This window comes from Cariama cristata, unplaced genomic scaffold (assembly GCF_000690535.1).
Source record: "Cariama cristata isolate BGI_N322 unplaced genomic scaffold, ASM69053v1 scaffold9651, whole genome shotgun sequence".
Taxonomy (NCBI): domain Eukaryota; kingdom Metazoa; phylum Chordata; class Aves; order Cariamiformes; family Cariamidae; genus Cariama; species Cariama cristata.
The window spans coordinates 27,038-40,527 of NW_009597525.1; the positions used below are offsets into that span (position 1 = coordinate 27,038).

Sequence of the window (13,490 nt, forward strand, 5' to 3'; positions counted from 1 at the left end):
GAGCCATGTGATTTGAATGCCTATAGACACACACAACATGCATTACGGGGGTCATCTGGAGCCACTAAGTCCCAGCCTTGGGTGAGGACCAGGACCACCCTCACTCCCTGAGCACCCCCTGATACCCCAGCACGGTTTGCCAGCAAGTTGCAAGCTCCAAACTTCCAGCTACCCTGCTCTCCAGCCCTCAGGACACACAGCATCCTCAAAAGTAACAGTGAGGGAGAGAAGAAAGTAGCCATACATACTACACAGCTCCCAGTTCAGCTCAAATAGGAGCTCATCCAAAAGAAAGATGTTGCCTCTGGGAGGGCTCCCAGCTCCCACAAACATCTGGATCCAGCAGGAACCAGTGCGACACTCTCTGCAGAGGCAACACCCTGCCAGGGACAAATCCTGAATTTGGCTACCACTTCCCCAACCACAGGAGCCCCAGCCTTGGCTAGAGGCAGGACACTACGTTTTCTGAGCTCCTGTGCAAGCCTTTCCCCAAAAACAGCCAGGGCTCACCTTGGGGGTGAGGAGAAGCTCTTCTGCTACTAGACGCTCATACAAAGAGCCAAGAGACAGCAAGAAATTACAGGCTATTGACCATTGTATATAGCCACTATTCTTTTGCCTAGCATGTTAGGTATACATACTTTAGTCTGAAAAGGTCTCAAAAAAAAAAAAATCTGGATAAACCATATTTGACTAATGATAAATGACAAAGAGCAGAGCAAAACAGCTGTGTCTCTCCTGGTGATGATCAGCATGCATTTTTAAACAGATGTTTCTGGTTTTAAGTAAATTCACACTTCATGGATCTTTTTTTTTTTCCTGAGGACACAACATCTATCAGATTAGAAATTTTTAACACTTAATTAAAAAGGACAACTCCGACCAGCAGCATCTAGTTCTCAAGTGAAAAGGGATATTTTTTTTTAAGATACATGGAAGTAAGTAGTAGCTCCGTAACTAATTACATCTCTTTAAAATACAAAGAAAAAACCCACAAAAATGCCTTTCAAATCAGCAGCACCTGAAAATGTCAGTATAATTGGGTTGTAAAATTCATGTTCTCAAATAAAGCCTGAAAATAAAAATACAGTTTGCTGTTCGAAATTCCAAAATACCACCTGCCCAATTATAAATTGACAATTAATGGCAGTTTTCCTGATAAAGGAAGCAGAATGATGCATTTAACAGTGTCATGGGCTGGGGCTGTCAGAGCTATTTCCTATGTTAGGTTATCTTCATCATGCACTTAATTTCCTGCAGCTAAACGTGGTTAAAGGAAAAAGTCACCAAGCAAACGGTGTAGTGGTAAAATCAAATCTGGTTGCTGCAAATAAACCTTCTCAATTTAAAAAGGCCCAAACTACCTCATCTAGCCAGCATCACGCGGAGGGCATAAAAGCCCCTCCATAGGGGTCAAGAAGAGAAATAAAAGGTCTTCACGCAGCCTTCCTATCAAACATACATAAGTGTATTTCCCTCAGATTGAATTTTCCACCAACTGAAAACCTGTCCCATTCCTTTCTACGCCATAATAAATCAAACTGTACTCCTCCTAAACGCTATAATGAAGGATGGTCGTTTCAAGGCGGGTTCACAAAACCTGGTGTTAGGCTGTAGAAAACTCGCTCAAAGTAACTCCGTCCTACATAAATCAGATTACAAAACAGATGAATAGTGATTTATTTTGCATACACCAGATACACAATATGATTAAATCAAAAACAGATTATCCAGTCTGGCTGACTTCTGCCTTTAGGAGAAAGATTTATCAAGTTACCCAAAAAAAAAAAAAAAAGACACTAAGCAGCACACTGGAATACAGACAGGGAGGAAACAAAAAACAAAAGCCAAAAACTTCTACTAAACTTTGCAAAGGTGTTTAAGCCCCATTTTCGCATGACTGCTATGCATTTGGGAATTAAATTACCACTACACTATCTAAGCTACTAGACACCCAAGGCCATTTGAAAAAAAAGATTTGCAAACATTTTTGTCCTTAACTGGGCTGCTGTGCAAAAGCTGTCAGAACAACTGCTGGTCTCTCTCGCACAGGGACTAATCCTGCTCGTTGGCCAAGTACCATAGCATGGAGTCATCTACCCCAGATAGCTGCCTGACAGCGGCAGAAGCCACTGCCTGGAAGAGCAGGACGGTAAGGGTGTTTCAGCACCCAAAGTAAAGCAAATGTCTTAGAAGTGTGGCTGAGACTGGGTGCCCTGCACTAAACTTTTTTTTCCCCCCCAACAGGGAGCGTTCCTCTAGAAAGAAAAACATAAACTAGAGAAACCACAGGGCTGCCAAAACTTTTACCAGGTTGCTAGCTTGCCCCTGCTTCAACTGTGCACCAAATGCAAATATGGTTACAATTGATTATTTATTACCTGTGTCTCACACCAAAGCGGATGCCTGTTAAAGATCCTTTTGTGGTTTTTGGGAGAACAACGATGATGCCTATGTGTCCTCCAACCTGCTTGTGGTCAGAAAAATACACCTGGCTTTATATTTCACCTATGAGTTAACGTGGGTAGATTTTGCTCTTTTTTTCTTCTTTTTTTTTTTTTTTTTTTTTTTAATTTCCTGTCTGACAATTGAGCAATCCGGCTGCGAGCTGTTAAAATAGATGCTGCGTCCCGCCCCAGACTTGGCTGTATTTTGCTGGCATGCGGAGCAAGTAGCTCCTCCGTGGAGTGCATGCGGTACACTGGAATTCCTCATGCTGAAGTCTGAAAACGCCAGTCATTATCATACTCCCAGATAATACTTAACACTACAGTCCTAAAATTTCACATTCAGAGATCGATTTGCATGGGGAATTTTGCATTTGTTGGCTTAGAGCAAGAACAAGAAACTATTGCCGCGGGAATGGAGATAACAAGTGGCTGGCATCGCTTCTCTGCTCGTTCTGAATTTAGATACACGCGGTGCTAAAACGAGCTGGTGAAGGAAAGTCATTAATGAGATGTTCACAAGGGCGTTTGAATGAACTGAAAAACAGTCAGGAGAAAGCGTGGGAAGGATTAAATCAAACAAACAAAAAAATCAGTTTACTGAGACAGGCTTCCAAGCAGTCTTCAGCCTTACAGTACAGCAACCTAACGTAATCAAAAGCCGCTGCTACGTGGTGACAAACCGAACTTGTTGAAGCATCTAAATATCCCCATTCAGCCTGAATAGAACAGGAGAAAGAAAAAAGTTAAGAGGCATTGCGGGCTTTTCCCTGTCCACTTCCCTCGGCCCCTCAATTAACACTAACGAGTCCCAGGAGACGGTCACCGACACAGAGCCACAAGTCCCCATTTCAACTGGGTCTTGCCCAGACAGCCCGGCCTTTACTTTGTCTGAGGAACTTCCTCTGGCTTGCCATAAACACACAAGCTTGCCACGAACGCACAGGTCAGCAAATCCAGTGCTGCCGCACCGGTGACTATCTCATCTTAAGATAGCTGATGCCCTTTTTCACCTTTCGAAAATCCCAATTTCTTGAGAAACTCAACTTCTCCCATGTAAGGTTATCCTTTATCTCAACATCTGGACAAAACCATCTATTTTGGAAAAAAAACAAAAACAAAAACAAAAACACACCACCACCAAAATGTCAAGAGCATCTGAAAGGTCCACAAATCAAAAGAAAGATGGAAAAAATACACAACGTGTTAAAATCATTATTTTTAAGGAAATCATATGGTTTGGGACCTCAGTTAATGATTTTTGCATCTTGAGTTTAACACTCTCACAGTCACAAAAGTGGAATCCAAAAAATCCACAAAAAATAAAAAAGTTCATTGATGCAGATAAAAGCCAAATGACCTTTTGCAACCGGTAGACAGGTATCCAGTCACACCTTCTCCGGGTGCAAACTACAGCCTCCGTATGTAAAACTACACGACCCTGTGTCTGTGAGGGCAAGAATATACATGTATATTTTTGAGGTTGAAGAAGAGATTGCAGCTAAGGAAAATGTGGCTTTCAACAGTTAAAAAAAAAAATAAACTGTATAAGAAAATACAGTAGGGAGCTTTTATAAGCCACCTGGAACTGGGTGTCTATTCCTGGAAGCTCCTTTTGGTGTGGTAGACCTCATACATGCCATACGCCTGACCGACAAACCCAACCATTTCTATTCCTCCTCCCCCCAAAAAACACGACATTTAATGAAAACTCAAGTGTCACAGGCCAACGCGCTTCTTGGATTAAGCTGATGACACTTGCAATAACTACAATGCATTACTTCTCAATGAGTAAGAAACCGTCTCTAGGAAATCTCAGGTTGCGTTTAGTCAAATACAGCGGCTGAAGAGGAAGTCATAAAAAATGTCTAAGCAACTCAGAAATCTGGCACTTCGTGAGTGCTTATATTTTTTGTGGTAATACAGGGATGATTTGGGACATGCTAATGAGCGGGTAAAAAAATTAAAATGGGATTTTAGTTTTGGAAATAGTCACTACCACTGCCCCCATACCCAAGGACAGAAATCCAGTCCTGTACTTCCATTTTGGCTTTGACATTTTTGCCCACGAGAGATTCTGCATTACGCAGTACTGAGGAGCGATGGAGAAATGTCACAGAAAGGAACATAAGTGAGACAGCAAGGGCTTGAGAAACAGAGAGCATCACCTGCTCATACAATAACTGCCTGGTAGAGTGCTTCTTTTTAAACTATTTGCTACATTAACTACAAAAGAGGGACTACAGACAGAATCTTCTTGCATTTGAGTGTGACAGCACAATGCAAAAATACTGAAATAAAAAAGACCTTGGAGCTAAAAGCTAAAGCAGAATTTCACAAAGACCACCTTTTGACTCTCTGCGTAATGATTTACCTCCAGCAGTTTCTGGTACATTTAGGTAACCCCTTTTGGTCTGGAAAAAGTATGATTCTCATTGCTACCTCAGGGTTTCTTCCAAAGCTTCGCCTGAAAATCTCCACTTGGTCTCCAAATATTTTCTACATCCAAAGATTTGCCGTGAGGCTGCAACCGAAGCACCGCAGACAAATCCCCTGCGGACCTGGGTCACCCCATGCAGCTTCAGCCTCGGCTGCAGCATCGGGCTCTGCCCTCCCACCTCGTCTTGCGATCCTCAGCACGATCCCCTGTTCCACGCAGGAATAGAGTTACACGTTCAAAGCCCTTGGAGGGGGATGTGTGAGTCCAAACCTGCTCCGAAGAGCCCACAGCCTGGGGACCAGGCTGAGCCTCCGAGTTCACAGTCCTTGTAAGTAACCGAGAGAAGCACGGAGCACAGAAAGGTTGTATTTCCATTAAGGCAGGCATTATTACACTCTTATCATATATTCTTATTATTCCCTTGCTCTGGGACTTGAAAAGCCTAAAGCGGATTGAGCTTTAATTACAACAAACGAAAAACATCATCAATTTTAGAAACAATACAAAAAAGCAGTTTCCCTTTTAGACTGATCCCAGCTACAAAATCCCGGGAGAGGAGACTGTGCCCGGCCAACGGGTCTGCCTGAGCCTGCTCCCTCCTGCCCCCAAAGAGACGGGAATGCAAGGGAGGGAGGGAAAGGCGTCAGTGATTTTCCAAGGCACGCTGGCTTTTGATGAAAATTGTACCGCGTATTCAGGAAGAGACAGAGGAGGTAATCAAATCTGGTTATCTCGAAATCATTATGACCGGGTAGATTTTGGAGCCCGAGTTGTTTGTTGGAACCCACCCCTCCAGCCCTCGCAGCTGAAATAGAACAGATGTGTAACATAACAGGAAAAAAATCCAGCTCTGTTGTGACAAATTCTTAACCAATTTTTTTGGAAAGATTTAAAATAACATAGTTTCGGTTGCGTAGGCTGTGATCCTGTTGACGTCCGTGCTCAGTTGCCCAGCACTTTCGTATACATAAAACGAGAGGTATTTTTGGTGGAAGGAAGCACGGTCAGTGTATCTGATTGGTAAAATAACTTAAAATCACATTTCGACAGTAACTTCCAACTGCCCTAGAGCACGAGTTAATGAGATCACATGGAAACATATTGCGAACCAGGAAACATATTTTATACAAGACCAAAACAGTGGAAAAAAACGTTAAATACACAACGTAGCGGGGCTCCGTTTTGTATGCTTCACCTTTCTTGTTTGTGTTAGCGCACAGGCATGCCGGGTACCTCCTGATGGACTGCAGCGAAGCAAAGCCTACGGGCCGCTCGCTGCAACGGAAAGATAAAAGCCTGTTTGGTCAAACTGTCCTATTACTGCCCTTGAAGTCTTCGGCAAAAACCAGCCTCCCGATGCACAAGCCAACGCCGGCCTCTCCGACGAACGCGGGCTTACTTGGCACTTCAGTGGGAGAACGTAAAAGGCTTTTTTTAAGTACATGGGAATGCTCTGAAAGATCTGCCTGGTGTTAAAAGTCTCTATCCCAGCTCTGAAGAGCAGCGAGTGCCTATCTCTGGATGGTTCGGCCAGACTCAAAGGAGTTGCTGCATTTCCCAGCACTGAATTAAGACAGGGTCCTGCAAGGAGTTTGGGCAACGCAGAGAGAAGGAGGAGGAGAACGATGAGGATGAGGACCACAGCACTACGCGCTGTAACACAAAGGGCCATGGATCACTCAGTTTTGGGACACAGCACATAGCAGAGAGGTGCTGGCTGGAGAAAAGCGAGACTGGCAAGGTTGAGAGCCAGGGAACGCATCGCTAATTAAAACATTTCAGCTACGTGCCCTCTTCTTTCATTTTGAGAAAGACAGCTTCGCTGTCAAAAGCAAGCAGCCAGTTCTGCTTGGGGAAGAAGAGGAGAGGGGGTGGCCATCACAACCAGGGACTGAGAACAGCCTGCAAACTTTTGGAAAGCCAAACTCTTTTCCTGCACCACGTGCTTCTGTGTATACAGCCTTCGGAAGACTTCATAATGAAGGTCATAACCGAGACCAAAAGAGAAAGCAATAGATGTAACTCAAATTCTGGCTATTCTGTGGTGCTTCCTACCCAGAGCCTTCTTGTGACAAATAAACGTAAGCAGTGTATTGGGTATTATCAGCGGACAAACAAGGTTTTCTTCTTTAAATATAGAAATGTTGGGGAAAGGGGAAAAAAGAAAATCACTGTCCAACACAGATAGGAAAAGAAAACTGATAAGCAGCTTTCAGAGGAAGTGAACTAAAAGCTGAAGCAACGCACAAAACCATATTCCTATTCTGTTTGTATCCACCGTCTATAAAGCATAAATGTAAAAGGCCCTATAACAGCCACAATAATGAGACCATCTCCTTGTCCTGCAATAAAAACATACTGAGACATGATGAGCTATTTAAGTAAAACCACAGGTTTGATGGCATCAAACTGTCCTGCTGCCTGACAAGCTTCTGAATACCCTGTTTCCAGACTGCCTGGGCTGGTGCTCATCCCTTGGGAAGGGGATAACCAGTTATGACCCACGCACGGCCAGCTCCTCGAACAGCCTCTTTAACCCTTCAGGACTTTACCAGTGGTCACGCCACACCAACGACAGAGGCAGGGTCACAAGATACGGCCAAGTGGAATGAGTGGATGGGCAGATCTGGCAGGAAGCAGAGACAGGAAGGGGAAAGAGAGAAAAAAAAGCATGCAATAAAGATATTATCAGGATTGCCCTCTAAGTCGGGGTTCCTTACCTCATGTAGGACGTCGGAGATAGAGACTTTGGTTTGGCCCACTGGTAGGGATGCTGTGGCACGGACAGGTACTGCTCGCAGAAGTTTCCTTTCCTGATGTGCTGAAAGCTGGAGAAGTCTTCTGGTGACAGATCGGCAGTTGGCGATATGGTCCCATGATCCTCGCCAGCCGGTTCAGTTTTGAGAGTCATGGACGGGGTGTGGTCGATGGCGGTCTTCCTCGACTTGATGGGAATCCCGTCGTTCATATCTATGGTGCTGTCGGTGGTGAGGGCGTTGATGGCGGCGACGATGGCGGAGCTGGTGTACTGGTTCGTGTTCCCCAGCCACGTCTCATCCGTGACGCTCACCCGCGGTGAGTTTTGTGGAGAAGGCGTGGGGGAGTGGTGCGGAGAGTAGGAGGTCTGCCGGCCGTTGAGGCTGTACTTTCTCTTGTTGCAAGGAGACGGAGGCCTGGAGTTGCGAGCCCCCAGCCAGTTCTCCTCCGTGATGCTTGTTCTGGGAGACGTCGACGGAGAGTGCCTCGGGGAACTGAGCAAAGTGCAGGCCACCATGCTGCGCTGGTAGCCCTCTTCTGTGTCGGTGGTCTTTGGAGAGACACACGGGGACTGCCACGGAGATGTCTGGGGTGAAGTGTACGGATACGAGTAGTTAGACTCGTAGGAAGACGCTTCGGAGTTGCAGCTTCTGGAAGACAAGCTACTTGCTGGACTCAGGCAGGACGGGTCTCTGTACGCCTCGATGTTCGGCAAATTCAAAGTGGCAGTGGAAGGTGATCGCTTGGCGTTTGGGATGGCCTCCTCAACCTCATCATGGAAAAACTGGTTGTTGTTATGATGAAGTCCCATGTAAGAAGTGATCTCAATTCTAGGGCTCTCCAGCGCTGGAGCTCCATTAGGTCTGATGTTTGGTGGCAGGTAATACTCGGAGGCCCCGCTGTCGATGTGTCCTCCGTATCCAGAAGGATGGTTTGTTGATGGGACAACTGAAATGACGGGATTTGATGTCTGAAGGCCATGACATGGAGTTGACAATGAGGAATGTGCCACATTTAGAGGCAAGCCAGCATTTATGTTTGGAGATGTGTAATTATAGTGTTCTGGAAAAAACAAACAAACAAAAAAGAATGATATGAGGTGCTCCACAAATATACTCACTTAGAAACATACCCAACTGGAGCGGAGGGACACGGCACAACACACAAAAGCACAGCTCTCCTTAACAACCCAGCCCACAGGCATGCCAAGCCAGGGGAGAAGCTGCAGATGCGCATCCTTGAAAATGCCACTAATTGGACAGCAGAAGACAACCCATCTTGGGAGGGGGGATGTACACGGACTGACTTTGTCTTGAGGATGCTCTTTTTACGTGAGCCTTCAGAGTAAAAAATTGAATCTTCAAACAATGTTGCTTCAGCATTCAGAGACTGCAGTGCTGCTCAAGAGATGTGCTTTTATGTCAGTGAGCCTAATTCCCTCCCTGAAAAGCTGGAATACACAAAAAATACAGGACAAAAACAAAAGTGGAGGCAGACCAAAGCGAAGAGCATGATCAACTGCATTCTGTTAAAAAAAAAATTATACACAACCGAAATTTCCATTACAGCAAGTTTCCAACTGGTTCCAGTTAACTAGGATTTTGGAACGAGACAGATCTATTGACCTGCTCTGGTTTCTGGGACCACTTATCCTCCAGCCCAACTGGCAGAGGCCAGGTGAAGGATAAACACGGATGTCTCACTACTCCGTGACAGCTGAAATTCCACTGAAATCGCTGGTTATTGCGCACGCCACGTCGAGCGCTGCCAGCAGCGCGCTCTTGGCCAACGGTCTAACCGTTTAACAGCTCCGGGTGTATAAAAGCAATAGCAGAGTTGCGCAGCCAGTGTGGAAAACCTGGAAGGTGACAGATCACACCACAGAGTTGCGCCGATTGGCTCCCTGACCCAGCGCAGGGGAACAACCGCCCTTTCCCTCCCTCCATCCCTGCTGCGGTACGGGAATCAGCATCTCAAAGCTGGTCTGCAGGAGACCATCCCTGCCTTGCCTCACTTGTTGGCCTGCTGAAGGGACTCCTTCAGCTCTGCTCTCTCATCCTGAGGTTGCATATGTGTCTCTCTTTGCCAGCTACAGACATCAGTGGGCCACGCATGGGGAAACCACCTGAAAGGAGGTTGTAGCGTGGTGGAGATCGGCCTCTTCTACCAAGTAACTAGTGACAGGACAAGAGGATATGGCCTCAAGTTGTGCCAGGGGAGGTTTAGATTGGATATTAGGAGGCATTTCTTCACAGAAAGGGTCATTGCATATTGGAATGGGCTGCCCAGGGAAGTGGTGTAGTCGCCATCTCTGGAGGTGTTTAAGAAAAGACTAGACTTGGCACTCAGCGCCATGGTCTAGCTGACACGGTGGTGTTAGGGCAAAGGTTGGACTCGATGATCCCAAAGGTCTCTTCCAACCAAATCGATTCTGTGATTCTGTGAGATGGGCACCCCTCACTCAGGGGTAACACACCCCTGGCGCTCTGAGCAGTGGTGGGACCAGGAGTCATCCACCCTGTGCCTTCTGATATAAGGACACTCCGCGTCACCAGCACACATGGGCCAGAGTCTCCAATGCCAGTACCTCTTGCCTTATTGGGGAAAGACAGGAAAACCTTTCTATTGGGGACAACAGGCGCTGAACTTTGAGGCTGAGTAATGCTATTCTGCAGGTTCCTCTCAGCAGGTTGGAAATGCGCCCACTTCCAGCTCCAGCCCCAAGCTGTGCTCCCAGCACATCAGCCTTCCCTGAGGTTTGTTACGGCAGCGACACTTTCCTGCGGGACAAAGGGAAACTGGGCATTCCCCCTGGCCACAGCCAGTCCGTACGAAAAATTTCCCTCCCAGGAGGCAAGTTCCCTTGGCAGTCACCCTTGCCCACCTTCCCTAGGGAGATACCGAAAAGCCGTGTTAATTACTGCAGCTGTTATTCCCAACGCAACCCGCTCCCCAGGAGCGCTGCAAATGCAAACGAGCCTCCGAGCTGGTAACGCCAGCGCAGCCGGCGATTCTCTTTCTTTTGTTTATCAGCTCAGCCCTCTCTGGTGTCATCCTCCGGCGATCCCGCGCTCGCCTTTCTCGCTGGCAACAACTCCAAGGCAAACGGTACTTAGGAAAAATTAATGTGCTGTTGCAGTTTCACAGCAACTCCGCGATGTTCCAGCTGATGTATGTCATGTCAGGTAACAGACAGAAACGATGAGCAACACCAACCTTTTGAACTCACTCTCTAGTCTGCCTTCAGAGGCCGGCCATTTACTGAGGAAGGGTCATTAAATTACACCGGAGAGTGCCACAAATAACACTGGATTATTCAAAACAACCTGCAGCTTCGTACTCTATTCAAACGACAAGGTAGGCAGGAACTATGGAGAAAGAGGCGCTACTTTGACAAGGATAATTCGACCACAGTGGTCGCAGCAAGGCGCAGATCTGCCTGGGGGAACAGAGTCCCCTCCTTCCAAAATTAGTCCCCTTTTATTGCTGCCCTGCCACATGGCTGTGCCGCTCGCTGTCACCACAACCAGCATCACTTCCTTCTCACTCTTCACAGAAAAAAACACCAAACAAACAAACAACCCAAAACCAAAGTGGTACAGCAGTGGTAAGACCTTCTCCATTTCAGAAATTAGCCCAGAGGAAGGATCTAAGCAGCGCCTTCAAGGCAGCTTCAACCCCTTCACTGCTTCCTCCAGCTCCAGGGGAAGGTGATGGCCCTGGCACCGCACTGCTGCCGGGACCCTGCCTAGGCTCTTCTTCCACGTACGCCCACGGGCCCTTCCACAGCCTCCTGGCCCGGTACGCAGGCGAAAGGCACCGGTGACACGGCACAGCCAGGTGCCATCTCCAGTCAGTCCCCACCGCGCAGCCGGACGCCCCGGGCAGGGGACCGCGGGCTCCACCGGCTGTCCTGGCTCTGTGCCCATCAGGTGGGCTTTGCAGATGGGGTACAACAGCAGCATCCGCTGACTTTTTTTTAAGTTTTATTAAAAATAGATAGGTAAACAAACAAAATAGCAGGGATAATTTATTACCTGTGTGAAAAGTACTGTGAACCCAGCAGCTCTCTTAAAATCTAATGCATGACTGGGGTGAAATTCAAACACTGAAGTCTGCTGGAGGTCCGCAGCCCAGGCCAAACAGGCTCAGATCAGCCTTTGGAATCCAATTTTAAAAAAAATAAATATAAAAACCAGCCTCAAGTGCTCCAAGCAACAAGTTCCCCTAATGCACACGGCAAGGAACAGTCTCTTTTAGAACTACCATACTTATTTTTAACAAGTCAACTTTAAAAGGGCCAAGAAAAATAACATGTCGTACAACTTCTCACACAATAGTATGCAAAATTGAAAGCAGCAAGATCTAAAGCCTTCCGAATATATTTAGGTATCTTAAATTTTCAGGCAGCCCGTAGAAAGTATGCCCACCAAATACCAAAGCCAGAACTAGGCACAGGACTAAGTCCTTGGTTTGTGAGCTAACAAACCACCAGCTACAATTTCTGAAAAAGCACTTTGTTCTCCCCAGCTTCCATATTTACAAAACTCATTAAAGGCACACACATAGCATTTGTAACACGCTGACGTTTTCCTCACCAGGATGAATTAAACATGGAGAAATAAAATGCCAGTCTTGAGGGGCAGGAGATGGAGGTGGCTACAAAGGCAAGAAACTGCATCACATAACGCAGCTACGTAGCGTATTTCGACAGCGCTGATAGGGACGACAGGAAAGTAACGCTGTCATGACCGTGACCCATAGAGGACCAGGGCACTTACTACCAAGATACTTTCAATAGTGTACTTTACTATCTTGAGCCAAACCCCAGTATCATTTAGACCACTGCAGGTCTGTCACAGTTCTGTTCTAACAAATCCACACTTGGAATAACCAGGACAAGAAATTGGACCCCTTCATTTGTGAGCACATCTTCACATAACACATTTCATTTTGTGACAACATGCCAAAAAAAAAAAAAAATCAGATTTTTTTTTTTCCTCTAGTTAATTTCACAGAGCAAAAGTTTTATTCCTTTCTGTCATTAATGGGCTGCTCCTGCAAGGCACTGGGCACCATCACTTTTAATTTACATTCTTTAACTAGGAATGCTGAACACCTGCAGCTCAGAGGGGCTTCACAGAAGGTAAGAGCTATTTTACATTTCTAAAGACGAAGCCACGTCTAGGAGTGCTTTCAAAATCGCCTAATTGAGTTAGGTGCTTTTCTCACTAGGACTTTGACACTTAATTTGCTTTTAGGCCCCTCCACTTTCCAGGTGTCTAATTACTAGGACACTCATCTGAAAAGCCTGGCGTGAAACTCTTAAAACCGCATTTTTCCTAAAAACTGAGAAGCTCCTCACGACTATACGGACACTGACAGCGTGCCGGAGAGCTGGGCAATCGGGGAGCATCGCACCTTCACCTGCATCCTGGCAGGCTGTGATACGCACGCAAGGATTTGGGAACCTGCTTCAATTTAAAGGCACCAGATGAAGCAGAGACACCGAGACAGCCTTACTCTGAGCCTGTGTTTAAATCGCCTACTTGTATGAGAGCTTTTTATGGTGACCAGCTATCCCCCCTGCCGTAGCAGCCAACCTCATTCCAGGAAACAACAACTTTCTCTCTCTCTCTCTGTGTCAAATCCAGACTTGTTCGCCTCATTTCCACCTCAAGTATTGTTAAAAGTCATAAGAAAAAGACAGCCGGACCGAAACACCAGAGTCGGGAACGGTGCGACCCGTGATAAATTCAGGCCCGTTATTTTTATTTATGGATGACCTTCAAGCTAAACCCTGCCTAACTAGCTCCAGCTCACTGAGGGGGGAAAGGGAGGGGGAC

The 13,490-nt window shown here is 46.4% G+C and overlaps 1 protein-coding gene across 1 annotated transcript in view; it reads right to left on the reverse strand.

Moving 5' to 3' along the window:
- The window catches only part of LOC104168351 (nuclear factor of activated T-cells, cytoplasmic 1-like), a gene marked incomplete at its 5' end in the record, with an annotated part of 34,790 nt that extends 26,027 nt beyond the window's left edge, over window positions 1-8,763 (reverse strand). The window contains one exon of the mRNA XM_009708920.1: window positions 7,608-8,763. Coding sequence (XP_009707222.1) covers window positions 7,608-8,763 — 1,156 coding nt within the window. The remainder of the gene's footprint in view (window positions 1-7,607) is intronic.
- Window positions 8,764-13,490: the final 4,727 nt, after the last annotated feature.